Source organism: Saimiri boliviensis, chromosome 3 (genome assembly GCF_048565385.1).
Source record: "Saimiri boliviensis isolate mSaiBol1 chromosome 3, mSaiBol1.pri, whole genome shotgun sequence".
Classification (NCBI taxonomy): domain Eukaryota; kingdom Metazoa; phylum Chordata; class Mammalia; order Primates; family Cebidae; genus Saimiri; species Saimiri boliviensis.
Genome location: NC_133451.1, coordinates 172,880,103 through 172,902,386, shown reverse-complemented (window position 1 = coordinate 172,902,386; position 22,284 = coordinate 172,880,103). Strand labels below are relative to the sequence as shown.

Below are 22,284 nucleotides of genomic sequence, written 5' to 3'. Positions count from 1 at the left end.
GGAAAAATATCTGGGAGGTATCGAGGGGGTCAGGTAGTGATTGATAAGGAAATAAAAAGCAAACAGATATTTCTTTGAAATGTACTTAAAATACTCAATGTACTCAAAGTCTCTAGTTATATTAATTTAAATTGCTAACAAAAGTAAAATTCAAATAAAAGATTGTTCATTTTAGCATATCATATTTTAATATTAGAAATTTAAAAATGTGTCCTAGGATCAAGACATTATCCACTAATTTCAGCTTTTACCCTAGACAATTCACACTCAATAACATAGCAAATTAGTAGCTCACGTACCACACTGAAGAAAACAAGAGCAAAATACGTCACGTGGTTTGATTGATGAATAAACTATGGAATACTTCAAGGCCTGAATCTCTTTTTCAACTAGATAAAGATTAAAAGAGGGCCTGGGAAATTTGTCTTTCTTTGAAGTTTCTGAAAGATTTATTCAGAGTCCACAAACCTCCTCTGGGAACTAATTCTAAACCACTGGAAGGTAAGGGACAAGAAGGGTGGCTGGGATAGAGTATGGTGAGGGCAAGGTGTAAACTAAAGTTGTCATAAAAGATAAAGGGTAAAGTTACCCTCTTAACCATAAAATCATCTGATGGATCATCTTAAAAAAGAGCTGGATGGATAGATACACACATAAACACATACATTTCCATACATACCACATTACTCTCAAAAAACGAATATGATCTCCAGTTCAGCACCATTTGACTAATTGTAACTAGTCGCTTGACGGTATTAACTTGTCTAGGCAGAGGGGGAGCATATTTAGTGTCTGAGAGACAAAATTTTTCACTTTGACTCTAATGCTGATCAAGGGGAAGGAGCTTGCCATGAACTCCAGCATTTTAGCTCCTATAGGGAAACAATTGTTACAGATGGGTTAGCTAGTTAAGCCATATTTGGTGAGGGACTCCTCTCACTGTCACCTACCTTCTTTTGCCCTGATTAAATTCCCTTCAGCAAATATGGAGATAAATTGACCTGGTACGGATAGTTAGCAATATCTATTTATGAAACAGAATCTTGCTTTGTCAACCAGGCTGGAGTGCAATGGCATGATCATGGCTCACTGAAGCCTCAACTTCCTAGACTCAAGTGATTCTCCCACCTCAGCCTTCTAAGTAGCCGGGACTCCAGACACATGCTACCATACCTGGCTAATTTCTGTGCTTTTTGTAGAGACCAGGTTTTACCATGTTGCCCAGGCTGGTCTAAAACTCCTGGGCTCAAGTGATCCACCCATCTTGGTCTCCCAAAATGCTGGGATTACAGGTATGAGCCACTGTACCCAACTAGCAATGTTTATTTTTAAAAATTTGCATTCAGGATTACATCTCAAACTCCGAAGAGTCTGGATAATAATAATGGCAATAATACATCAGGATGTTTTTGGTTATAAATAACAGAAGACCCAGTTCAAAAAAAAGGGGGATATATTTACTTAAAAATTATTACTTTGCAATCCACCCGCCTCGGCCTCCCAAAGTGCTGAGATTACAGGCTTGAGCCACCGCGCCCGGCCTATAATCCCAGCTACTCAGGAGGCTGAGGCAGGAGAATTGCCTGAACTCAGGAGGCGGAGGTTGCGGTGAGCCGAGATCGTGCCATTGCACTCCAGCCTGGGTAACAAGAGCGAAACTCCGTCTCAAAAAAAAAAAAAAAAAAAAAAAAAAATTATTACTTTGCATAACAAGAAGTTCCAAACAAATATGGCTCCAGGTTGTTAGGCTCACAAATAGCATCACAGATGCAATTCTTTCTTTCCAGTCTTGTTATTCTTGGTAGGGTAACTAATAACCCTCATGGCTACCAGATGGCTGCGCATGGTCTTGTCATTGTATTCTCACATACCAATGCCTAGAGGTGTACACGATGCCTGTGCTTGTGCATGTGAGCATGCACATACAATACTACTTTGTTTTGTCTTTTTAAAACCTAAAAAATAGGCTAGGTATGATGATTCATGCCTGTAATCCCAGCACTTTGGGAGGCTGAGGCAGGTGGGTCACTTGAGGCCAGGAGTTCCAGACTAGCCCGGGCAACATGGTGAAACCCTGTCCCTACTGAAAAAAAAAAAAAAAAAAACATTGGCCAGGTGTGGTGGCATGTGTCTGTAATCCTAGCTACTTCAGAGGTTGAGGCACAAGAATCACCTGAACCCGGGTGGTGGAGACTGCAGTGAGCTGAGATCGTACCACTGTACTCTAGGCTGGGCAACAGAGTGAGACTGTCTCAAGAAAACAATCAAAATAAAACCCCCCCAAAAAAATCTTTCTCTACATACACCTTTTCCAACCTCATGAGTCAGAGGTAGATTACACAGATGTCATAAAAGCCAAAGGGAATGGAGTTTAGAATAATCCATATTCAACTCTGGAGCCTAGGAATGCAACCAGCCACACAACTGGTTGAGGTGCCTTCCCTAGTGAGAAGTCTAAATGGTGGGTTACAAGCCTTGCCTGTATAGGCCCAATGTGATTTTAAAAAAATTACTTTTACCATAGCATATAGTAGCATTAGAAAGATCTCCAAGAGATCTCTTGAGTTCCACCTATATCCTTTTCTATTGCCACACTGAATAGTATTATTTCCTTCCACTTATTAGGCTTAACCACTTCAACCACAGCGTAACTACCTCTCTGCATATTCCTGCTCTTCCTTTCTAACATTTTGATGTGTTTGCGTAGTAGCAGCAAGACTTAAAATGGCAAGAAGGTAAAGTCAGCTACCAAGTCAAATTGCTGTGCCACTGGTGCCAATGTTCATCCTTTAGATACTAAGGCCTTTAATCCAGAAGACACCAGACATAAGGAAGGCTGAATCACACATTTTTTAAGTGGATCACTAGTTAAAATCGTGTTACAGATGCTTGGATGCCTTAACAAAGGCCATTTCCCTTTTTAAATTTCTTCTAGCATCTTAGCTGCAGTTGCTAATTATAAGTCTAAGCCAATCATGTAAGCTTTCTATTCTGTTCTCCAGTGCTCCAGGGGTGTTTGTGTGATTCAGTTATGTTCTATAAGAAATGAGTAGAAGCATGTTGAAGGCTTCTGAAAAATATTTTTCTCCCTAATAAGTATAAGGAATATGAGGAGAAAACTTTTTCTGCTTTTTCTTTGCACTGGGGGCACTGTCATAAGGCAAGTGGTATTTTGAGCTGTGGTAGGCATCTTGCTATCAAGGGAGAATGAAAGTCAACACACCATGGGTCGATCATGAGATCAACACCTCACTAAAATAACGGACCTGCCTCCAGGACTCTTTAGAAGTAAACAAATGTAAAGGGTTTAAGTCACAGTTTGGGTTCTCTGTTCCTTGCAGCCAAAAACATCTTAGCTGATGCATACAGGGAGAAGTGGGTACTGAAAGAAGCCAATCATAAAATGTGGAACATGTTGAGCTGAGTAGCATTATGAAGAGTGCTGAGGACTCAATTTTTCCTAGCTAGATCTTAGTTTATATCACAACCAAGAATTAGAATTTTGAGTTTATTTTTCTCTTTCTTTATACTATCTGGCATTGTTTGAAGTATGTGTCTTACTGTCAACCTGGCTAACATTCTACTACCTGTAAGTTTATTCCTGAGAGATTCACTTTCAGTAGAAAGCTAAAGTCAAATTTCTAGATGTATAGAACTAAGGGTAAAACTCAAAAGGTAGTGTACATTTTCCAAATTAAAAACTATCTTAGTGGCCTGTCAGCCTTCATTAGCAAAACCTCTGTATTGCAGGAGGTACTAAGATTTAAGAGTTACTACAGAGAATGAGATATCAAGGAAATAATGATGAATGGTCTGTTAGTTACAAATTATTTGACACAGATACTTATATCAATGTGTACAGGCAGTTATTTGAATTTAATATTGCTTACAGGTTTATTGTCTTACCCTTATTGCCCAAAGTAACACTTCCCTTTCCTAATCAGATGGTAATCAAAATATAAAATGGAAAAATCTCTAGTCTGTCAAGACTCAGTTCAACTTTCAGGGTTTTGTTTGTTTGTTTGTTTTGTAGTAAGTACTATCAGACCAAAGGAAAGAAAACAATAATAGACCCACAGATTTTGATGAGAGAAGATTACATCAGATAATTGTAGGTGAACAACAGGGTATTTCAACCATTCTAAAATATTTATTTACACACAGTAAGATTATGGATAATCTATACTAGGTTATCTCAAAGTGTATACCCTGGTATGTTTTTACCTTCCTCCCCCTAAAAAAGAACACCAAGTCAAACAAAATTGGATATATATTGTATACAACACCTCCCCTGTTAGACAGTCACAATCTGCAGCAAAGTAAAAGTTAATCTGTAAATAAACCAACTAATCACAATCTATCATGTTTAAATTAGACTAAGAATTCCTATTTAACTGTGTATTCCCAAAGAATGCATTTGGGAAATGCTTATTGATACATTCTAATAATACCCATGAAGGATTTCATTCCCTAGGTATAAAAGTTAATTTTTTGCCACCATTGCTATGCTATGACATAATGGTAATGACCATTTTGTTATTGCACATTGGAGCAAAAAGTCATTAACATATATCTGAGATACCATTCATAAAACCTGAATATATATTCCTGAAATGGTTTCTATAATGGAGAACTACAAATTTCCTGTTCATACTTTAGCTGGTCCAATAACAAAAGTAATACATTATCTTGAAAATAAGTTGCATATTCATTTTTATCTAAAACATGTGGATAGGTTAAATTTACAATATTTTTATAATATATTCAAGATGAATTTAGTAAAATGCATCAAATTATATGCATGTGGATATTTCTGTATGAATAACAAAAAATATGCTTAGTCAATAAATAAAAAACTTTTGTTATCAGACCCCAATGAGGATATTCAAAACAAAAAACTGTTTAAAAACACATTTACACAAACAAAAATAAGCCTATATTAAAGTTAAACCAGTTCATGACCAATTTTTCAGATTCTAAATTTAAAAATAACTATATCGAGAAAATGTTTTAATATACATTGGAGTATGAGTAATACAGTTTACTGGTTATTAAATAAAATTATTATATTCGGCAAGTGGAATAAAATTGACACACACAACTTGTACATGCAGGGGAAATACAACTTAATGTAAATAGATGGTTTTCAGCACATTCCTTTACTAGAATGTGGACACCTGACACGAAGTACACAAGCTCATGCACAAGATCAAGACGTTACATACAGCTGAGATCACAACGTCATGCATAGTACAACAGCGTGCTAGATTATCGTACCACAAACTGTGCAGATGTTCTCCCCCACCCCATGAGCCACTGCCAGCAGCTGCTGTGGAGTTTGGTTACCCATATCCGTGACATGAACGGTGTCCTTTGGAGAATCTTGTTCCCTGTGGCTGTAAGTATTCTTAATTTTATAATATTTTAATGATGCTTGCTATGAAAAATGTTAAGTACAATACTGGAAATTATGGAAAAGTAGACTTTTTACAATACTAGGCAATTATATACAATACATCTTATCTCAGGTATTTGCAATAAACATCACATATTTAAACATATCATCAAAAATAATTTACTGCTCAGAGTTAAATGAACCCAAAATATGTCTGATGACAGTGCTCCAGTAAGTGGGGAAAAGGAAAACAAAATACAGTCTCCAAAAAGTACCCCCTAATCTTGAGCACTCAAAAAACGTGGCAAGAGTCATTTTAAAGTCTGGCTACAGTATGACTCATACAGATAAGTGCTATATAAGAACATTTATTAGGATAGCTCTTTCACCTACAGGATTTCAATTTTGAAGTCGTGACTTGATAAACAATTAGCCAAGTTTACATTATTTATGTTAGTCAATGAAAGAAATACAGAATATAGTCATTGAAATGCCTCCCCTCATTTCTCTGAACCTATTAAGTATATAGAAATGTCCTTTTTTCCCTAAATATTTTCTAAGTGTATTCTGGTAAAGATAGCATTCTCTTTTGCTATTAGGTAACACCTACTAAATTACATGTTCATAAAAGCATAGAATCAGAATTTTGGAACCACGAGAAACATTGAGTGGCTCAGCTCTATGCCTCTTGACAGTATTATATGGACCTTTTAGAAAGGTAAATTCAGTGCTTCTGGAATATTCCTGAGTATCTTTAAATCAGGCCAGGGAGTGAAAAAAAAAAAAAAATACAGCCAACTCTCAATAACAATGGAAGGTAGGATAGATAAGTAAAATCTGAAGATGTAAATATCTTATTTTAATTAATAACTTGAATCCCCTCTCTTAACAAATATTTGGTTTGTTTTTAAAAAATTATGTCAGATACAAAAAGAACTTGAATTATAGCTCTTTTCTCTGCCCCCTCTCCAAACACTCTAGAGGAGGTACTAACAAGAACTGTATAGTCTGATATTCGTAGCTGCAAAGATGAAAACCTATTTTTACATTTAGCTTTTCCAAATTAGATATTTAAACCTATTCATATATTAGTATATGAAGACCCATGTATATTTTCATCTTTGTGTAAAAATGATTGCTTTATAATTTTTTTTTTTAATTGGCATTCTTTTAGCAAGGAATGACTACTTACCATAATCGGTATCAGCAGTTACATCCAACTTTTCTGATTTTGTAACAATCTACAACTTAGTACTTACCAGGTTACATTTCTCTTAGAATGTAACATTTGAAAGTGATATGAATTGAAGATGACAGTTTTTACTCAACAGCAGAATAATTTATGACAGGAGCCAGCATGCCCTGATTAAATGGGCATAAGACTGGGGCTGACAACAGCTGCCTCTCCTGATTCTTATGTTACTGTACAGTAAAACACGGTACCATTCTGCCTCAGTTTTACTCCAGCAATCATCATTCAATTACCTCAAAAGACTGATGCAAAATATATACCTTTATTATGATCATGATCATTGAGACAGGTCTCACTCTCACAGCTTACTGCACTCTTGACCTCTGGGGCTACATATCTTTATTATGATTATCATCACTGAGACAGGGCCTGTCTCATAGCTTACTGCACACTTGACTGCTGGGGCTCAAGTTATCCTCCTACCTCAGCCTCCCTAGTAGCTGGGACCACAGGCATGCACCACAATGCCTAGCTAATTTTTGTTTTTGTTTTTGTTTTTTGTGGTGACAGGACCTCTCTATATTGCCCAGGCTGGTCTCAAACTCTTAGGCTCAAGTAATCTGCCCGCCCCAGCCTCCTAGAGTGCTGGGATTATAGGCGTGAGCCATCAGACCTAGACTGCAAAATAATCATCATATGAACTGTTTTAATTAGCAACAAATAATGTTAAGTCTAAATAAATAATTAAGAATAACAGTCTCTAAAAGTATGCCATTATTTGAATATTTATGTGCAACAGAATGTCTTGTAAGAGCAGGTATGCCACAGTACAAGATCAAAAAACTGACATTCTTATGTTGCCATATGTTTACATGGAAGATAACTGGGACTTGACCAAAAACAGGTGAAAACAAGTAAGTATATTTTATAATAAAAGGCATAAGAAAAAATGTGTGATAAAGGGACAAGTAATGACATTTAAATTTATGGTAAATAGTTTATCCATTTATTTGCCTTTCTGAGAATGACCATTAGATTCTAAAAAGGAATATTATATTGGTAAATGTGTAATTTGAACTTTGTAGAAATCATTCTAATTTCATTAAGGTATCAGTTGCTATTCATTGACAGTAATACCTCTTTAAATAGTGATGAAAGAAAAGAAACACCTCAATTTAAATATTATACCTGGCTTTACAATATATATACTTTGTTATATTTCTGATACACAACTGATAAGAAGGATAACAGTAAACCTTTGCAATGGCATTGTATTTTAAATTTATGTACCATAAAAATTTAACAAAAAATAAACCATATATAATAAGTAAAAATCAATTGATTAAAAAATGATATCATTGGTATTATAATATGCATACTTATAAAATTGGTATTTTTGTTTAAGACTCAAATATTTTACATAGGAGAAACATTTCCCTAATTGTAACAGAAGTTAAGGTAACTTAGAAAATATTTGGCTACATGATTTAAATTGTCCTTAATAGCGCAACAACAAATGAAAAGAAAGTTGGTTTTGAAAATTAGGTAAATTAAAATAATGCTGCCAATTAAATTTTTCTACAAAAAATAATGCACCCAAAAGTAGTAGTTCTGAGCGCTGTATAATTTTCACTTAGATTTCTAAGAATAAATCTGTAAATATTTAAACATTTCTGAAAATCTGAACTTTTCCAGGACATAGTAAAATAAGAATAGAAAAAAAAAATCAGTGAAAAAGTTGTTTGTACATTTTGATCATTATTACATGCTATGTTAAGAAATAATTAAATAATACAAAATTTTTTAATTTTATAAAAGAACCTATAAATAGTTCCTATGCCAACACGGAATTATACTGTTAAAGGCATTATTTGAAGACATTGTTTTGATTTGTCAGAAACTAGAACAACATTCTCAATGATTACCTTTGATAAAAGTAACATCGCTACTAAGGTAAAACAATAAACAGAAAAAACTGCTACAGATAAAACCTGATGAACACACTCTGCTCTTATTATCAAATTGTTGTGCTCTCTACTTATAATGCACTAATACTGTAATCAAGTCAGTAGAGGGCTGAACACATATCATGGATGCTGCTATACAAAGTGAGCAGGTAGAAAGGCTAGAACATGACATGGTAAGGTGAAGAAAAATGACTACGTCACATAGCAATAATTTAAAATACTGTTTTTTCTCAGTGATTAAAAAAGCATGTTCAATGACTTATTATTTTCCCTGCTAGTTTATCATATTGGAAAGCTTCAGCAAGATAGTAATAAAGTTCACTGTATACAAATATTCAAGTTCTTCACTAACCTCATCTGGGTTGGCATTAAAGGTGAGGCTGCCTTCATCCAGCTGCATATACAATTTTCTAAAAGAAAATCCTAAAGGTGGGTTCTTATTGTATATAGAACAGTGACCCCAAGTGGATTTGCACAACCTGTAAAATCAGAAAATGAGACAAGAAAATATTACTATATTTAATTTCCTAAGTTAAATATGCATATACATGAAAAAATAGTAACCTGAAATAATATAAAATTGAATTTTATAGCTCTAAAGTTTAAAAATTTTAAGTTTGTACTTGTTTTCTATTTGTTTCCTAGAGTATGATAGATGCCTTAAATTTAGCAATTTTGACAGCATCTAATAAATATGAGTTACAAAGATTAATAATATTCATGAGTACTACTGAAGTTAAATATAAACTGTTCATAATAATAGTAATAATAGCTAACATTTACTGAGTGCTTACTAGATGTCAGACCCTATTTTAAGTATTTTAATTGTATTAGCTTGCCTAATCTTCACAACAATGCTATGATGTTGGTGGTACAGATAAGAAACACAGAGACAAAACAGTTGCCCAAGATCACATGTATAGATGCAGGATTTCAACCCAATGAGTCTTAATCCAGAGCTTGCAACATTAACCAAGAATCTAAATAGGATTTATTAAGTACTATGTGCACCATTGTGAAATAAAACTAAACAGGAGGAAAAGATTTCTGGGCAGGGAAACAACTTTATTTTTTTCAAATTATACACCTGTTACAACAGACAAATTAAATATAGAAAGTGTTTGTAATGCTACAACTTCACTACATTCATTAAGCTATGATGTTAAATATAGCTGTTTTTAAGATACTGCTTCAAAAACACTGGTTCTTTACTATCAGCATGACACATTATTTAGAAATTCTATAAAACTCAAAATACTAACAGTTCATATCTCAAAACACACTGCAGATTGTGATAGTTGTTTCTAACTCTTTACAGAGGCAATATCTACCAGTTATTTGAAAGCCAAAGTTTTATCTTATTATAATGCCTGAAAATTCTGGATATCGGCCAAAGAACCTTAAATATAAATGCATTATTTTAGAGACAGGGAATACTGAAATTATATCGATACAATTGTAATGAGTCTTTGTCTCAAAATTCTCTGATTTGTTGTATATTCAAAGTCACCTGCTACTAGCTGAGACAAAAGAAACTGTCTCTTCATTATTAATTTCTGCCTCAAATTTCCTTTTTTTTTTTTTTTTAAACACACACACAAAGTGCAGGGCAACAAGATAAAGTTACTATCTGAGCATATAACATCAAAAATTATGACGACAAGGGGGTAAAATTATCTGGGTTAATATGAGACTATCCTCTTGGTAGTTGATTTATACTACTGTATTATTTTTACCAACCAAGTAAAATCATTGACTGAAAACTGTAAGTATAAAAAATTGTTTAGAATATTATCAATATTTTTTCAGTCTCTTTAACCTAGTCCCAATACAACTCAAAACTAGAGTTTTAGTACTAAGCTATGTGAAAACCAGAGGATTTCCTAACATCAAAGTATTGAACTTTGAATACACCCAAAGTTGAAATTAAAACTAGGCCAGCATTTAATTTCAAATAGAAGCAATTTATTATTAAGAAAGAAAATCCAAGTATTATAAAAATAGGCATAATCATGGCAAACATTTCTTTCATAAATTCATAATTTCATAATTGTTCATTGAGATTTAAACCCCAAATGGAGAATACATTCTGATTGACTTCAGGTAAAAATAGAAATTAAACTTTTAAAAAAGTTCAAATAAAGAAACAGAAATTAAGTTGGTGAGGAATATTAAAATGTAGAAGAGAGATTATAAAGAATAAGCCAGTTTAAAAGTACTTTCATTTCCTCTTACAATTACATGATTAAAAAATTAACTGTTATTTAAAGACTCCTTATTAATAGAATTTCCTCTCACATAGTATTTTCACTACGACAAACGAATGAGTAAAAGAATAATAAGATATAATATTGATGATTTTTATCTATTTAGAGGTTGAGAAATGACCTACATAAGTTATATGATAACTCTGTGACATCAGAAAGTCTAACTTAGGAATGTTATTACTGGAAATATATTTTGACTAAAGTTTGCAATTATTAAGTCTCTCACTTAGATTTCTAGTTAGAAATTATTTGAAGTCTTAAAAAGATGTTTGTTTCTAGTTATATTCTTTATTTTTATAAAGATCCACTTCAAGATAATAAGACAAATAAACTTTGGTAAAGGAGGCTGGATCTGCGATCCAATGATTTCATGTTTGGTAATATTTTCAGGATAAAAAAAAATCATGTACCTATATTTTTTGTTAAAGTTTATGATGCTATTTAAAGAGTAACTTAGGTTCAATAAAACGGATTATATTCCAGAAAATGTTCTATTTGTAGTTTTAATTCAAACAAGCACAATGCGAAAATTAATATAATGTATTTTAAGTTCAGCAAGTAAATAAAAACAACTGTTTGTTCTCTTGTTTTCTATTATTTGCCTACCTCACTGAAATGGTGCTTAGAAAAAAAATAAAAAGTAGATAAAATTTTCACCAGTTAAATTTTATTGTAAGAAACACCTTTGAAGAAATACAGAATTAAGTAAAAATGTACACATGTATGCTCTACATGAAGAAAATAAAAACATTAACATTTGAGGATTATTCATTGATTTTGAACCCTGCCTAGTCTTCAGATGTGATACATACAGGAAGCAGAAACTACACAACACATGAACACTCCAACTTTTAAATTAGAAATTTTCACTCCACAACTTTGCAGTATTTTTAGAATAAACTGAGAGTTTCTGATTTATACTAAACTCTCAAAGCTTGATTGGTAACCGTTCTTTTAACTGTAGTTATTATTCTATTTTTTATTGTCCACCTTTTCGCAATATCAAATTTGACTGTGATGCTAACTGTATATTTTTCCAGGTTTTAATAAGGAGTAACTCAAAGTACAAGCCCAAGTTTAAACAAAATATTTCATAATATATATTATAAAAAGAACATTTAAGCATGATTGTGTTTAGAGATACCTGAATTCAACATTGGTGGGTTTAACTTACCCTTGCCAGAGAAGTTCATCATTCGCGAGGTCCTGCCAAACACATGAAGCCAAGCAAAGGTCAGTTGCATTCAGGTAGGATAAGATGGTAAAGCTTAGCTCAGGAGGCAACATTTCCAAATTAATGAATCCTTCCTGTTCTTTAGATTTCCTTGCCTTCAAAAGATGATATATGTCAATGCCTCCCTGGACTTGTTTACGATGACTGGTGTTAGAAATGCTGTTTGCAGCCATTCTCCTGCTCTGCTCTCTGGTGAGGTAGCCTTGCTCACTGTAGCCTTCTTGTTGTAGCTGCTGGTTTCTGACCACTCTCCACAGCCCTTGACCCATCTGCAAGCCTGGGAAAAAGCCAGAATGTAATAAGGGTGACATTTTAAAAGTAACCCATTTTCCCCAGTGGTATAACAAAATCGACATGAAGCATTCATTTATCAGAATTAAAACTCCTCATTAAAATCTATTAAAACCCGTAATATATTACAAAGAATAGTTGGAATATTTTAAGTGCAGATTTTGATAGGCAAAGTTTCAGAACTACTTAGTTCAATCATCACCTTTACCCCAGTTTGCTAACTACTTTTAAAGTCCATAGGTGGCATAATCATTTTTCACGTGGTAAGATTTAAAAATTACTGATGTCCTTAATACTCTTACAAATTATAATTATGTGGACTTATGGGCTAGTATTAAATACAGCTCTGATTAGAGCACAGACTTTAGTTAAAAGGCCTCCAGACCCTGCTTTTTATCACAATTCAGTCTAAGTTAAGCTAGCCCCTTTTAACCAAACTCCCAGATGCGTAACAGCTGGGAAACAGGCTTTTAGTTTAATTCTTGCCAGTCTACACTTATGTTGTAGACTGTAATAAAATGTAACATAGGCCCTGAAGTCTAATTCAGAAACCTTATAAATTAGACACCTAGAAATCCATGATAAATAGCTCAGTAATAGTCGACTATTTCGTTTTGTTGTTGCCTTAAATTAAAAATTATAATTTACACTAATTTTCTAATTCTTCTCCACAAATCCCTATGGATTCCTCAGAGGTTCCTGGGAAAAGGTACCAGAAGAAGGCGTGCTCCAGTAACCCCACCACAATCCGACCTCCCACCACAGCATTTTACATTTGCCTGTAACATATATTGACTTGCTTGTATACAAATGTATTAGAAAATTCCTAGATCTAGATTTGGCATTGCCTTTAAATAGCTTTTCTGGAGCAAATAAAGTCATTGAGAACAACTAAATCAGAATTTTTAACAAATACAAATAATTACTTTCATGATCTCTTTTTCAAGCAAAATGTTTTTGTTTTATCAACTCAAGTTGACTACTAATACCAGTGTGTGTTTCAAAAACTTGGAAAAGATACTGACTTTCTCATAAAATCATAAAAATAGTCAAATAATTTTTATAGCATGACCTGAATTTAAAATACGGTGGTGTTTTAATTAACTGTTTACAATAAAGACTAACAAAAACAAAAGCAAAAACCCCAGGAAACAAAAAGCAACCCAACCAACAGCAGTGACTATTTTAAAATAAGAAATAATTTGAAAATTGAGTGGAACTTCAAAGAATGTCAAAGACACTATTATTTTAGTATTCAAAAAGGTATAATTCATGAATTTCTTTACTAAATCATTGGTTATTGTTTGGGTAATGGTCCCTAAATTAGGTCATCTGTTGATTAAAACAGAAAAAATAGTCTGGGATAATTTTTAACCCCACTTTAAATTTCACTGCTTGGAATACCAGCAGCTTAAACTATAAAGGTATGGTAGGGAGGTACAAAGAGAAGAAAGACATTAATAATTTTAAAATGTGGGAATATATGTTTTTGAAAAGAAGGCACAAAAGATAATCTTTCTCTCCCTACTACACACACCACCATGGTATTTCTTCCTAAATCAGTGGTTAAGCTATACAGATAAAATTCTTTAAAAAATATAGAATATCAAGAAAACAAAAAGACAAGCCACAGACCAGGAGAAAATGTTTGCAAAACACATATAAGATAAAAGGACTGTATATCCAAAATATGCAAAGAATACTTAAACCTCAGCAATAATAATCGACTTTTATAAATGATCAAAAGATCTGAATAGATACTTCACCAAAATATATATATCTATATATATATACACACACACAAAGGGCAAATAAGCATATGAAAAGATGTTCAACATGATATGAGGGAATTGAAAATAAAATGACAATAAGCTACTACTACACACCCATTAAAAGAGTATATCCAAAACAGTGACAATACCAAATGCTAGCAAGGATGTAGGAATACAAATGACACAACCACTTTAGAAGACAGGTAGTTTCTTTAAAAATTAAACATACTTTATACGATTCAGCATTAGCACTCCGTGGTATTTACCTAAATAAGATGAAGGCTTATATCCACACAAAAACCTAAATGTGAATGTTTAAAGCAGGTTTAGTAATTAATTTTCAAAACTTGTAAGCAACTATGATGTTCATCATGTGAATACGATTCAGCATTAGCACTCCGTGGTATTTACCTAAATAAGATGAAGGCTTATATCCACACAAAAACCTAAATGTGAATGTTTAAAGCAGGTTTAGTAATTAATTTTCAAAACTTGTAAGCAACTATGATGTTCATCATGTGAATGTATAAATTAGCTGTGGTACAGTATATCTATACTATGGAAAACTATTTAGCACTAAACAGAAATGAGCTATAAAGCAATGAAAAGACATGAAGGAACCTTAAGTGCCTATTATTAATGTTAAATAAAAGAAGGAAATCTAAAAAAGTTCTTTACTGTATGATTCTAAGACATTCTGGAAAAGGCAAAACCTTGAATATAGTAGAAATGATTACAAAAAATAGAGAATGTCAACAAAAATCTGTAAGTACAAGTTTTATATCTGTTTCATGTTTAAATGTGCCATGTCACAGTACAACATAAGTACAACTTAATTTGGACACATATTGAACATTTTAAGTCTACTCATCATCAATAAAAATATTTTATTTTCACCATGGCTATTCCTCTGTTTAACTCAACAAGAAAATATCTAGAAATCATGTTAACTGCTAAGCTCACCCAGCACAGCTGTTAAATAATTAAATTTATTCTTCTCTTTTGTTTTTGTACCACCGAAAGTAAATTATCAAACATGGTAACTGCAGTATCTGAAGTTTCAATATTTAAAGCATTTATTAACAACTTCAGTCTACTTTCCTACAGAATCTTTCTAGTGGCATATGGTTAAGCAACTGTTGCTACTCTTAGGCCTGCTGCTAGGAAACGAAGAATCAGGGTGATTTCCCTAGGCTCTGGACTTTAATGGGGATCACTTAAATTGAGCACTGGATAATATGATTCAGAAAGCATCCAGCAGGTAGAAAGAGGTAAAGCCAGCAGCTGGTTCTTTATAATAGTAATAATAATAATAATAATAAATAATAATGGGGAAGTTGGAGGGTTGAGGCTTATATATAGGTAGTCAGACAAAAAAACTGCCAGATTATACGTCATTTTCTGTATTCCTACTGCTAAACAATACTGCAAATTGTCCCCTTGGGAATTTTGTTTCCCTTTAAAGCAGTTATTGATCCTGAGTAAAAACACAGTAATGATAAAGCACTCTGAGAAAGAGTAACATCATGAGTTTAGCATTTGGAGAAAGAAAACGGAGTCTGTAGTGTTCTGTCCCCACTCATTCCCTATCTTTCTTAGGGTAACAGGGATGTGAAACATGGATGTAACTGTCAGAAAAGCGATAAAACTCTCAAAATGGCATGACATCTATTGCATAAGTGAAGCAAGTCATGGAGGGAGTACAGTAGTATGGGTCTAGAAGTCAGACAGACCTGAGTTTAAATCCTGACTTTATTACTTATTGCTTACAGAACCGTGGAGAAGTTACTTGACTATTCTGAGTTTTAGTTTCTTCATGTACAATGTAAAAAGCAATAATATCTACAGTTCAAAAGCTGTTGTGTTAAATAAGATAATGTACATAAAATTCATTTCATGGCTAACAGTCAATACACATTAGATATTACTTTGACAAGCATGTTTTATCAACTGAAAATAAGCACTTTCATAAAACTTATTTGATGATACTTCAATTGTTCTGATGTCCTGCCTGTTAAATAAGCTTATTTGCTCATGTTGCTACTTGCACAGCTTTGTAGGGCCTCTACAAACAATTCATCTCCTTTCGTTATTTCATATTTTGATCATGTTTTTATGTTTTTTTCTTCTTGTAAATGTAATTCTTTTATATCAATGACCCAGCAACAACAACAAAAAATTCTAAAATACAAAAAAGGCTATGTTCACAAAAAATTTAAAAAACTCAGCATCCCTGAGGATGGTGCTGACAGTGGTGTCATGAAATAGGTCCTCATATTATTGTTAATAATCCATCAAGATGTGGTGACTCATGCCTATAATGCCAGCACTTCGAGAGGCTGAGGCAAGAGGACTGCTTGAGACCAAGAGTTTAAGACCATACCGGGCAACAGAGACCCCATTTCTACAAAATACAAGTTAGCTGGGTGTGATGGGGCATGCCTGTAGACCTAACCACTCAGGAGTCTGAGGCAGGAGGATCGCTTGAGCTCAGGAGTTTGAGGTTACAGTAAGCTATGATCACACCACTGCACTCCAGCCTGAGTGACAGAGTGAGACCTTGTCTCTAAAAAAAATTAAAACTAAAATTAAAAATTAAGGGAAAATCCGTCAATGCTAGCTCGAAAAGAGATGCAGAATGTGAGGCAGTTTCATGCTGGGTCCATGATTTCAAACTCTTGAAAACAGTGTTTAGACTGAACCAATTAATACTTAATTTCAAAGTATAAAGTCTTCAGCTTTGTCTTACAGTTTTAATAATATCTTGGTATAAAGATTTAAAATTGAAATATAATATCATAAAAGATATAGTACTGTCCTGTCACTTGCAGAAATTGTTTGGTAAGAAAAGTTCAGTTGCAATGTGAAATCACTGACTATGTAAAAAATTTCAAGTTGAAAAAAAAACAACACAAAAGAAGTTTATGTATTTGAAATCACTAGTTTTGGTGTAAATATGGATTCTGTGATGAAACTACAGCTTTTATTTGTTCACTCAAAATAGGTAGAGAAAATAGTTATTTCTTTCTTTGAAAAAACATTTACTCTTCTAAGAGCATATTTAGTCTATGTTAGTCTACCTCTTATAGAAATAAAAGAAATCCAGTTGCTTCTTGTTATTCATGGCAATTATGTTCTATAACATTTCTGCAAACACTGAATTAGCAACACTGAACCACTGTTCCTAGGAAATTACAGGGTTACTGCAAGCCTCTGGTCACAATATTTTCATTAACTGATCAATACAAAAGCATGTTTTATGTGTGTTTCTGCTGAAAGACATTTAATATATATTGTTAATTCATTAACCATGAACTCAACAGCACTGTAACTCAGGCTTGAATGAGGCTTATCTAACATGTGCTTTCTCCATAAGGCACAATACTCAGGAAAACTAGACAACACTTCTGCACTATGTCTGGGGGCCATTTTAAACAATAAAATCACTAAGAAAAAGCACAAAAATGTGGGAAATGTGGCATTATGTAAGCCACAAAAAAGACACTTGTTAATAATGAGAGCTAAGATAAGAAGGCAGAGCCTTGCCTTTAATTTCAGCTGGGAATGTGCACCTTGAACAACACATTTTTTTCAGGTCTTGTGCATTTGCTAAAGACTGCAAAAGCACCAGGAGTACTGTTTTGGGAGATACAAATAAATGTTAGTGAGTAGGCAAATTCACAAATACAAAATTATAATGAGAATTAACTGTAAATTAGTGAGATTAAAGATATTCCTTGCCTTTTCTTCAAAATTTGAATTTATTTTGTTCAAAGCTTCCTTATCATGTTGAGAGCATCTATAAAGTTCTTTCTAAGGAGCTTCAAAATGAAACCAAACATATGTTTTCCTGGTCTACAAAAGTAGAAACAGAACTTCATTATTTATCATCTGACAGAAGTAAACCAAAATTTCCTAATTATTTAGGTCACAGAAGAAGGATTATGCTACCAAAAAATTATCTGTAAGATTTCCAAGTTGAAACTCTTCCTTACAGAGGAGACCAAAAACAAACAAACAAACAAACAAACATAGGGGGAAAACCCCAAAGCAATCATACTTCACATTTTCCCCTATTTGCCAGAATGGAAATGAAATGTGGCAGGTGCAGTGGATCACGCCTGTAATCCCAGCACTTTGGGGAGCCAAGGCGGGCTGATCACTTGAAGTCAGGCGTTCCAGACTGGCCTGTCCAACATGGCGAAACCACGTCTCATTTGAACCCGGGAGGCAGAGGTTGCAGTGAGCCGAGAAGGTGCCACTGCACTCCAGCCTGGGCAACAGAATGAGACTATGTCTCAGAAAAAAAAAAGGCGGGGGGGGGGGAAAGAATGGTAATAAAATGAATACTTACAACAGAAGATTCAGACACTATTTGTAAACTTAAATTGATAATTTCCACAGAAGTTGGGAAGACATAAATGGAAAGTAACGATTTTAGAAAGATTCCAGCTTTATTAAAAAATAAACAATGCCTTTGAAAGATATTTATCTAGAAGACTGCATAAAGTTTCCTACTTAGCTAAAGGTCATTTTCTAGAGCAAACAGCCACTATCACCCGTATATGATCTGTTGCACTCACACCTGATAACATTTCAGTAAAGTTACATCTAGGATTAATATGGATATACGGTGTTTTTCTTTCTACAAAAGCTCTTTTGGTATTACAGAGCTTAAATTTAATATGCCTAACTTTAAATTCATTTTTATTCATGTTCATGTTTTAGAAATAGGTTTTAAACAAATATTGGGATAAATATAAATGGTAGGGTATCATATCATTAACATGATTTGCAATTTGTAAGATATCAGTTGAACAGGAGATAGAAGAAACAATGTTTGGACTCACTTTTGAAAAAATCTTTTAAGGAACTTTTTTGGAAAAAATCTCAACCTTGGATGGATTCTTGTAAGATAGAGCATATATATTTATCACCTCTCTCTCCCATAAAATGACAGAGAACATATCAAAAAGGTAGAAACTATACCTAAAAGAAAAGGAAAACAGGATATTCACGAACATGAGATTTCAACGTATTTCTGCAACATGAAAAGTAGACAGAGGAGTGGTTACTAATGAAGCCATGTAGTGAAAAAAGAAGGATAGTCTGGAATCACATGGAGAAAAAAGCAGAAGCTTATGTATCCTGCATAAACCTTGAGAAGCTTGGGACTCCAAAACATAGGATAAGGAAGAGAGAAATTCAGAGTGAAATAAGCAAAAGAATTAGGATATTAACATCTCTGGGTCACTGTTTCCTTCCCTACACAGTAACAATAAAGATATCACCCTTTTATGATTTTTATGAGAATTAAATAATGTATATATACATATGTAACAATGGACCACAACCTCCCCCCTCAACATACATACATCACATATCTATAATGCTTAGGTATGTACCCAACCCCATTCCCTCACCCAGGCAAAATGAAGAAGCGTTTTTGCTAAAGAAATTAAATGACACTAGAGAAAAACTCCCTGCCACCACCCTCCTAACATTTGCAATTGGCTCAGCATACAGGCTGTCAAACTAATCACCTCAAAGCAAGGACCACCAGCGCAATATGGTGCACAAACCTGTAAGTCACTTTTTATTGCCTCAAAGATCCAATGTTTTAGCATTAAAGTGTAGCTGAAACACTTGCATAGCAATTACTTGATTTATTTTTCCTGATTTCACCCGGTATCTTGTCAATAAAAGTTAGTTTTAATCTTAATTTAAATAGATATAATTATAAAATCTTATACTATACAAATTACATATTTGGGGCATTTACCTATAGTAGGTACTCATCAAAGTTCTGCTATACACAAATATGGTAAAAAGGTGCATCTTTTTCTCAACTTGTACCTTTCCAGTCTACTAGGGACCCCCTAGGGGCTACCAAGAAACTCCTAAGGCAGTGTTTCTTAAACTTGGATTCTGAGTATTCAATGAACTAACAGCAAATCAAATCAAAGCAAAAGCAATGAGATAATGTAAAAACGACATTAAGAGCTAATATGAAGGAGGCTCCTATTGGCTAAACCTGGAACATCAAAATAAAAATGACAGTAACGAATTAACTGTCCCTTGGTATTTGCAGTGGACTGGTAAAATGGCATAGTATATATCCTCCTGTATACTTTAAATCATCTCCTGATTACTTACAATACCCAATACAATGTAAATGCTATGGAAATAGTTGTTACACTGTATTTTAAAATTTTTATTATTCATTGTATTGTTATTTTCTATTTTTTTCTCAAATAGTTTCAATTGTGGTTGGATGACTCTGTGCATGCAGATCCACAAACACTGAGGACCAACTGTATAATCTATCACATAAAAAAAAGAATCCATGAGTCTATACTGATGATAATCAATAAAAACATAAAGGAGAAGAAAAACTCTTTTTCAGAATGGAATTCTAATTAAAGAAGATAGAAAGAATGATGTGGTTAGAAAAATTATCATTTTACCATCAGAGAAAGAATAATTTAGGCGAGAATTATCAATGGATGTTGCTTAATCTGGAGTTTGACAAAGAATGGAATACTTACAGAATCCTAAAGTATCTTTCCACATATCGATCATTAATTACAAGAAAAAATAAAGAAATAAGACAAAACCTTAACCAAATGATGAAAATGAACATTTACCAATAGGAGGCAAATGCACATCATATGCCTCTAGATGTGATCCCCTGAGGACATATCAATCCTATTCAGATAAAAACCTACAATCTGAGTATAATAGGGAACATCAAAGAAACTCAAATGTAGTCTGTAAAATAAGAGAATTTTTTCCTTCAAAAATGCCAATGCCAGGTTGGGAATGGTGGCTCATGCCTCTAATCCCAGTGCTTTGGGAGAGCAAGGTCAGGAAGAGTGCTTGCAGCCAGCCCGGGCAACACAGAGAGCTCGTCTCTCTAAAACATTAAAAAATTAGGTGAGTGTGGTGGCACGCACCTCTAGTCCTAGCTACTCAGGAGGCTGAGGCAGGAGGATCACTTGAGGCTAGGAATTGGAGGTTCCAGTGAACTAAGATTACACTACTGCATTTCAGCCTGAGTGATGGAGCAAAACTCTGTCCCTAAAAAAATAAATAAATAATGCTAAGTCATAAAAAAAAAAAAAATAGAAGAAAAGTTTTGGATTAAAAGAGACTAAAAACACACCACCGAAGTGCAATATGTCAACAGGATTGGAAAAAAATTGCTATATAGCACATTACTGAGATATATAAGAAACTAGACACATGGGCTAAAGACTGGATAAAAATATGGTGTCACAGCTATTGATATCAAATTTCCTAAATTTCATAACTGTGAAATGGCTATACAGAAGTATATTCTCATTCTTAAGAAACACACACTGAAGTGTGATGGTGTGATGTATGCAACCTATTCCAAAATGGTTCAGCAAAACAGTAAAATTTATATCTATACAGACAGAATAATAAGGTAATGTGGTAAAATGTTAAAAATTTTTAAACCTGGCTAAACAGTATTCAAGGGTTACTTTTATTCCTCTTACAATCTTTTCTGTAACCACGAATCTCCTAGCTGTGGAATCCAGGCATGTAAATTTGAAAAAGATGTGTGTCTGAGTTTGTGTATTCAGTTTAAGAATTACTGCCTTAGGGCTCAATGTAATACAGACTAAAATCCACTAATAAAGAGATAAATACTCAGCATCACAGTATAAGAGTAGCAGGAAACCTACTGTTAGAAATCATCAAAATTTCAGTAGGAATTATTTTTGCCATTTTTGATAGGAATCTCCTATTTTAAAGGGCAGAGATATTCATTTTTTTATTCTAACAAAGTAGAATAAAAAATCCCTTTAATTATTTCTTGCGTATGGAGATTTAAGCCTTAGAATGAATTCCTGGCTCTCTTCCCTCCTTTTGTACATATTATTATGCATACATATAACATTTATTTATATACTATTTAATAATATAAACATTAACAATATTATTTTGTGCTACAAACCATTAATGAAATACTCTTTGCCAAGCACTCTGTTAAGTTTGTTGTATCTCATTTTAACCCTCACAACAACCAACAGGGAGGTGTTATTATGCTAAATTTACAGTTAAGGAAATAGTGATTCAGAGAGTTAATTTAAGCAAATTTGCTTGAGATTTCACAGCTGGGAAAATGAAAGATTTACG

The 22,284-nt window shown here is 33.5% G+C and overlaps 1 protein-coding gene across 2 annotated transcripts in view; it reads right to left on the bottom strand.

Moving 5' to 3' along the window:
- FBXO8 (F-box protein 8) overlaps window positions 1-22,284 on the bottom strand; it is a 50,468-nt gene that overhangs the window by 17,525 nt on the left and 10,659 nt on the right. For both annotated transcript variants that reach the window (XM_010349369.3, XM_039479176.2), the window contains exons 2-3: window positions 11,996-12,332; window positions 8,907-9,033 (exon numbers count right to left, since the gene is read on the bottom strand). In XM_010349369.3, the coding sequence (XP_010347671.1) occupies window positions 8,907-9,033; window positions 11,996-12,324 (456 nt within the window). In that variant the 5' untranslated portion in view covers window positions 12,325-12,332. The remainder of the gene's footprint in view (window positions 1-8,906; window positions 9,034-11,995; window positions 12,333-22,284) is intronic.